Below are 7,955 nucleotides of genomic sequence, written 5' to 3' on the forward strand. Positions count from 1 at the left end.
AAAAAAACCCATCTCCAATTTTTTTTTCCAATAATGTTTTATGAAGTTCTGCAAGAACTTCATGATACTAAAAACCTTTTATTAGTTGTCATAGCAAGTGATTTTTAAAGTAGGATGGTTCACTTTTTATAAAGTGACTGAAAATTGTACTTGAATTAGTAGTTTGTTACTTTTGGAAACAATTTTTTAATAATAATAATAATTATTATTATTATTATTATTTATTATTATTTCTGTTGTTTCTAGAAGTAGTAATTTTGATAATAGTCAATAGAAAAAAAGATAACCACACACACATTGTTTGTCCACAGAATAATTACACATTATTAAATAAAAAGCGTCCCGCAGGAACCTCTACCTCCGCCAGCAGGACCTCAATTTCAGACTCCGAAGCATAGAAATCCGGATATTGGGGTGTGCTCTTTTATATGGTAATGATATTAATTAGGGGGTGTTTACAAGGCGGAGATCTGACACCAGTCAGCTGCGCACAATTTCAAGATAATTTGCTATATATATGATTCTACAGATCAGCAGTTTCTTTCTTCAGAGGTGTCCCTGACTTCTCTGCATCTACACTTAATCATTTGTATTTAACTAATTATCAATGCTTTGCTGTTGACATTCAATCCCAGTTCCTCCTTCCGTGTCCACATCTACAATGAGTCAAAATCTCTGCCTGTATAAACCTGAATGTCCACTTAACACCTCAGTTTTTAGCTGAGCAAGTCTGAACAGATCTCACTGCCAGCATCTCTTCATATAAACACCTCTCACTTGAGCAGATCCAGAAGTGTTTCCATCCCACGATGGTTCAACAATCACGGTTACAATCAGAACAGCTGACTCAGTTACATTCAAAGGGAGCCAAATGAATCACCACTTTTAGGATTGTCTGCAGTGACCTGAACCAACACTATAATATACACACAGTTGATGCATCATTTCCTTGGCTTTTGAGATCTAAGCTTAGCATATGATTGAGCATGTACACCTATCTACTAACCTCCGCTTACATAACACCATTGTCAGTTTGGTTACAATGCATCTGCTCAGATCAAACACTTACCCTGTCAATAAAACACTGGAGGAACCATTTAGTGCTGTAAATCCCACTGGACATCTGCTCCTTATCCTGATGAGAGTGCATATAAACAGACAAAAAAAAAAAAAAGAATGAGAAGGGAAGAAACCCAGCATTAGATACAGTATCATGTTAAGTGAATGAAGTTAATAGCTATATTTACTGTAACTTAAGTAATCTTATAGGTTCTGGGCTCATTTTGTACTTGTGTGTGCCACAACAATCTTACCAAATGCTTCTTTAGTTTGGGTAAAAGTTTGGAGAGAATCTGGTCGTGGTGGTTTTGGAAACGCTGAAGTTTGGGAAATCCAGGAACAAAGAATCCTGTGATGGGTTGCAAATGTGAAGGCATGATTAAAAAAAAAAAAAAAAAAAAATCCCAGTTTCCCAGTACTAGACCTACGATAATAACCTCTGTTAAATTCGCAAGTGTTATGTACACTACCATTCAAAAGAAAGAAGAAATTAATACTTTATTAAATTGGCAGTAAAAGCATTCATAATGTTACAAGAGTTCTATTTCAAATAAACCCTGTTCTTTTAAAAATTCCTGAAAAAAAAAAAAAATAAAGTAGCATGGTTTCCACAAAAATATTAAACAGCACAAATGTTTTCATCTTTATAATAATAAGAAATGGTTCTTAAGTAGGAAATCTGCATATTTGAATGATTTCCGAAGAATCATGTGACACTCAATACTGGAGTAATGATGCTAAAAATTTAGCTTTGCCATTACAGAAATAAACTATTACAAAAGAAAACAGTTATTTTAAATTGTAACAATATTTCCCAATATAACCATTTGACTGTATTTTTAATCAAACTGACCGTAGCTTAGAATAAACCCTGTTCTTTTAAAAATTCCTGAAAAAATAAAAAAGTAGCATGGTTTCCACAAAAATATTAAACAGCACAAATGTTTTCATCTTTATAATAATAAGAAATGGTTCTTAAGTAGGAAATCTGCATATTTGAATGATTTCCGAAGAATCATGTGACACTCAATACTGGAGTAATGATGCTAAAAATTTAGCTTTGCCATTACAGAAATAAACTATTACAAAAGAAAACAGTTATTTTAAATTGTAACAATATTTCCCAATATAACCATTTGACTGTATTTTTAATCAAACTGACCGTAGCTTAGGACTTTTTTTTTTTTTTTACATTAAAGAATACTGACCCAAAACGTTTGAATGGTCTTATCTATATATATATATATATATATATATAGCCTTATCTGTTTAAAAAAAAAAAATCAAATCAACATTAAAATTCTTAGCCAAGAGCAGAATAAATGAGGACTCACCATGCATGGCATGTTTCTGATTGGTTAAGAGCTGGGACAAAGCCCAGAATGCATCTTCTTCATTCATGAACATTAACAGTATGGCAGCAATCTGACTCATGCCCTGGCAGTAACTCACTTCCTGTGGACAAGAACAGACAAAGTCAGCGATTATGTAACATCTCTTTATTAAGCATAGATGTGATCGCACACTTACCGTATTGTAAACAGAGTACGCAGAGAGCACATGGAACAAAGACTGCTGCCTGTGAAGGGAAGAAAAGTGTTGTCAGACTCAAACTGTCTTTTACTGAAAGTGCACAATGAAACAAACACACATCAACAACACATGAACCAAACGTCCATATTTTTCCACAAAGATGCATTCGCTCCTCAAATTAAAGTTGAGGCCCTCCCTTCATGTGTGAGCATTAATGACACCCTTCAGATGAGCAAGACTTTCCACTTGGCTCTCTAAGGCCTGCAATCTATTAAATCCACAGTGACATCACTCCCTTTTCTGGCCTGCTTGGGGAACAAGCTCTAAAAACGCAGAAATCAGGTCCAGAGATTGTCTGCAGAAGTGGCGAAGGGAGACGGAGATGTTGATGAACATACACTCTGGCACTTTCATAAAGCACATAAATAGCCAATACGAGAAATGTTTGAGCAAATTTGTGCATTCATTTCGCAATAAACACATGCACTGTACATGTCCCTGTTCTGTAAATGTGTCTGTATTTTATGTGCATATCGGCCACACTTTAGTTTGGGGACCAATTCTCACTATTAACTATGACTTTTGCCTCAATAAATGTCTAATTTAGGAGCTTAGCCTTCAATTAGACCTGTCTAAAGAGGCCATATCACCAAAAAGGAGGACACTCTGCAGGATTTGTAAAGCCAGGATAAAAACAGAAAATTAATCCTACACCTAAACAAATATACACATTTCAATTAAGAGATATTATTTCCCTTAAATTGATTTCCAGAGACATTTTTAACCTACAAGGGCAGTTTTTTTAACCTTACTAAATGTATGCCTTATGGCATATAATCAAATTATTTTAATGTGTTCATGTGTTACTTACTTTACACCAAATCGATCCATGAACATGATGTGGTCTCGAAAGGTCCTGTTGATATCAAGGTCAATCTGTTTGATTTCTGGAGAGTACAGCTGGGCTTGCTCCTTCATTCTCTGTCAATCAAACAAATGGCTTCATCAAAAATAGATTCAGTGTTGATAAGCTACCATGCAGTACAAGATGACATTAGAAAACAACCATTTCTAGATTTAATTATGTGATATTATACCTACACTACTGAGTGGTTTATTTTGTCAAAATGAACAGCTGACTAATACATCATCTCATTTATTACATACTGTAACTACTTTTATTCTCTTAGAAAAAAAAAAAAAAAAATTCTGCTCATGATATATACACTACCGTTCAAAGTTTTGGGTCTGTTTCAACATTTTCAAAAGTCTCCCATGTTCACCAAGGCTGCATTTATTTGATTAAAAAAATAGTTAGTTAAACACTAATAATGTGAAATATATACTAAGAACACCATAAATAGTGACAATAACCAACAAACTCAATTCAAACCCACAGCAATATATACACGGAAAAAATAACCACCAAACATGACACAGGTAAAGAACAGTTACCTTGAAAACTAACTAGGACATAACTAAAATAAACTAAAGAAAACAGGAAATACACACAGGAAACACGGGGACCAACGGAAGAAAAATACATATCAACAAAACAGAACAAATGTGACAGAAGTTTTAAAAACACAGCATTTATTTGAAAATGACATATTTAGCAACATTATAGATGTCTTTACTGTACTTTTGATCAATTTAATGTGTCCATGCTGAAGAAAAGTAATAATCTTAAAAAAAAAAAAAATATATATATATAACTGACCACTTTGTAATACATTTACAAAACCACTTGTGTAAAGCATGCAATAAAGGATATCACCACCAGGGCACCTTGTTCAGCGACACAGTGCAAATACTTCTTGCTTGTTGTAAAATCTCAGCAGCTCTGAAGGTTTGTTTTTCTTGTGTTTTGTTCTCTTCCATCTCTTTCCATGCCTTCTATCAGCCATCTGTCTGTTTTCAGATCACACTCTAATCCCTTTGAAATAGCTCTACCACAACACCACTTCAGTAATCCCACTCTAACCAAACACCCGGCTTTAGGCCAGCAAAGACTTGCAGCTACATAGTGTCCATAGGTCACAGCTAAATCTGCCGAGTTACTGTTTTCAATGTTGTACCTCATATTTTCCTGCATTGTCACTCTTGACTTTCTCAACATCCAGTAGCAGGGCCCAGGCCTGTCCTCTCAGCTGTAGTGGGATGCCTTTATACACCCTCTTAATCATCTGCACAAAGACACCAGGAGTAAGAACAAGTGCGTGTGTGTTTTAAGCATCACTCTGGTTCTCCATGGAGCTACATCACAGTGCTCTCTCTGATTTTCAGAGAAATGATCACAACCTCTTGAGGAGCTCACCCGGTCACTGTTCCTGTACTTGCTCCAGTTCTTCAGCATCTTCAACCATTTCTGCACCCTCTCAATCTCCACCTGTTTTTGCTGCACAGGGAAAAACAATGAAATCTGATGAATTATGATTTGCAAAAACAAAACAAAAAATAGATTTGATTAAAAAGTTAATTTTCTGTTTAATTTTCATTACTTTTCAGTCAACACATAATCATACACCAATCATCGCCCAAAAACATCAATAATAATAAAAATAACCATATCATATTTAATAATTGTGCTTTTTTTATCCGGTCTGGTCTTGAAATAATTGATCGTTCATTTGCAGGTTATATATATATATAAATTTCAAATGAAATACACTACCTTTCAAAGGTTTGCGGTCACTAAGATTATTTTTTTATTCAGCAAGTACACATTAAATTAATTACAAGTGACAGTAAATGTTACAAAAATCTCTTTATATTAGTTAAATAGCACAACTGTTTTCAACTGATAATAATAATAAGAAGAAGAAATGTCTCTTGAGCAGCAAATTAACATATCTGAAGGATCAAGTGACACTGAAGATTGGAGTAATGGCTGCTGAAATTTCAGTTTAGCATCACAAAAATAAGTTGCATTTGAAAATATATTAAAATAAAACAGTTTTAACATTTCAAAATATTATTGGTTTCAAATAAATGCGGCCTTGGTGAGCACGGAGCATAAGTGACTTCTTTCAAATACATTCAACATCTTAAACCCAAACTTTTAAATGGTAGTGTAGTTCTCACATCTTCATAGGATTTCAATTATTTACTTTCCTTTAAAAGAATTAAATAATAAAAGAAAAAAGCTTAAAGAATGTGTCATCAGTGGTATATGGTGCATAACATACATGCTTCTAATCCTCAGAGTCCATTAACAGACAGGTATGAGTATAAATATCTGCTACATGACACAAACAACCCTCTTGTGTTTTTGTCTAAGGAAGCAATATTTCTTTCCTCATTTGTATAAGTACTCTGAGATTAGATGCAGAACAGGCATTCAGATCACCCTGCTGTTATTAACATCTGTTCTGAGGACCGCTTTCACTCTTTCCACCCCTAGTCTTTAACCTTTACGTGCCACAACACGACTGCACAAATGTCAGCTGGGAAATGCATCAGCCACCTCCACGCTGTGAATACGTCACATGAGAGCACACCTCCAAACAGCCCAGCTGTGTCTGCCACACACTCGTGTACTAAACGCTCATGTCTGAAGGTCACATCTGAAGGTCATGTCTGAAGGCCTGTTTACAAAAGAGCCTCCACACTGCTACTGATTCATTCTGTGACCCTTTGTGTTTTCTTTTGTGTTTTTGTCTGTGATTTAAAAAAAAAAAAAAAAAAAAAAAAAAAACACATGCTGTTTGAATACACATCACCTGTATAGTATATTTATATGCTTAATTTGTGTGTGCATACCTTCTCTTCAAGCGCACTCGGTGTGGGTAATTCTTCTTCACTGTGGGAAAAACAAATAGGGTTACAAAACTACACCATACTTGTATACCATCACAAACATTGCTGTCTGGCTGGGATTACGTTTAGACCCTGGGATAGCCAAAAAACAGTAGGCAATCGCAATTGTAATTTGTACAGAGGTTGTTGTTTGATTCGGACAGATTTAAAATCATAATGTATGCTACAATTCAAAGGTTTGATCTCTTAAACTCACCAGGGCTGCATTTATTTGATCAAAAATACAGAAAAAAAATAGTGAAATACCACAGCAATTTGCAATCACTGTTTTCTATTTGAATATATTTTCAAATGTAATTTATTCATCTGATAGCAAAGCTGAATTTCCAGCAGCCATTACTCTAGTCTTCAGATCTAATATATTGTAATATAAATGAATATTTCTTATTATCAGTCTTTAAAACATTTGCTTAACTTTTATTTGTTTATTTATTTACTTGCTTATTTTTGCAGAAACCCTGATGAACAGAACAGTTTTTATTTGATTTGATCAAAAATACAGAAAAAAAATAGTAAAATACCACAGCAATTTGCAATCACTGTTTTCTATTTGAATATATTTTAAAATGTAATTTATTCATCTGATAGCAAAGCTGAATTTCCAGCAGCCATTACTCTAGTCTTCAGATCTAATATATTGTAACATAAATGAATATTTCTTATTATCAGTCTTTAAAACATTTGCTTAACTTTTATTTGTTTATTTATTTACTTGCTTATTTTTGCAGAAACCCTGATGAACAGAACAGTTTTTATTTGAAACAGATTTTTTTGGTTGATTTTATAAATGCCTTTACTGTCAATTTTGGTCAACTGAATGCATCCTTGAATATCTTATTTTTAAGAAATTAATACTTCGAAAACTTAAACTTGACAACCTTGACAATGAACACTAATTCGGTTTCAATAGAGCTATAGCACGCTCCTAAAATCAGACTGCTTAATATAATAACATAATTAAATGTGTTGATACACAAAAAAAAAAAATGTAAAAGTCAAAGTGAAAAAAAGAAAAAAGTCAGCCATTATGACTGACGGGTTTGTATCAGACAAAATAAAAGTAGTTTTACAGGGCTTTGAAAGCAACAAATGCATCCTCCACCTGCCAATATGGAAACTAAGTGTTGGGTTTTAACCAGGACTTACTGAAGAAATCCAAAGCGATCTGTGACTCTGTATATGCTGTAGTCTGCATCCTCCCAAGGATCGATCTGAACTCCTGCGTCTCTACCCTGAAATATACACAAGCGCATACTTCATTTGAGTCATCTAAATACAAACAGTGTAGAGTTTATCAAATGTGAAACAAATCATCCAGTTCCAGGCAACTTTTAAGCACCTTTAAATCCAGCAGATTCTGAATCAGAACTGCAACTTTTGCCTCAAACTCCTAATTTGCTGCTTATTAAAGGGGTCATATGATGCGATTTCAATTTTTCCCTTCTCTTTGGAGTGTTACAAGCTCTTGGTGCATAAAGAAGATCTGTAAAGTTGCAAAGACTAAAGTCTCAAATCCAAAGAGATATTCTTTATAAAAGTTAAGC

The 7,955-nt window shown here is 34.0% G+C and overlaps 1 protein-coding gene across 1 annotated transcript in view; it reads right to left on the reverse strand.

Moving 5' to 3' along the window:
- LOC107696637 (USP6 N-terminal-like protein) overlaps nucleotides 1-7,955 on the reverse strand; it is a 32,784-nt gene that overhangs the window by 11,581 nt on the left and 13,248 nt on the right. The window contains exons 3-11 of the mRNA XM_016497084.1: nucleotides 7,558-7,643; nucleotides 6,355-6,394; nucleotides 4,910-4,990; nucleotides 4,671-4,778; nucleotides 3,464-3,573; nucleotides 2,590-2,638; nucleotides 2,394-2,514; nucleotides 1,314-1,408; nucleotides 1,070-1,135 (exon numbers count right to left, since the gene is read on the reverse strand). Coding sequence (XP_016352570.1) covers nucleotides 1,070-1,135; nucleotides 1,314-1,408; nucleotides 2,394-2,514; nucleotides 2,590-2,638; nucleotides 3,464-3,573; nucleotides 4,671-4,778; nucleotides 4,910-4,990; nucleotides 6,355-6,394; nucleotides 7,558-7,643 — 756 coding nt within the window. The remainder of the gene's footprint in view (nucleotides 1-1,069; nucleotides 1,136-1,313; nucleotides 1,409-2,393; nucleotides 2,515-2,589; nucleotides 2,639-3,463; nucleotides 3,574-4,670; nucleotides 4,779-4,909; nucleotides 4,991-6,354; nucleotides 6,395-7,557; nucleotides 7,644-7,955) is intronic.

Source organism: Sinocyclocheilus anshuiensis, unplaced genomic scaffold (genome assembly GCF_001515605.1).
Source record: "Sinocyclocheilus anshuiensis isolate Anshui unplaced genomic scaffold, SAMN03320099.WGS_v1.1 scaffold502, whole genome shotgun sequence".
Taxonomy (NCBI): domain Eukaryota; kingdom Metazoa; phylum Chordata; class Actinopteri; order Cypriniformes; family Cyprinidae; genus Sinocyclocheilus; species Sinocyclocheilus anshuiensis.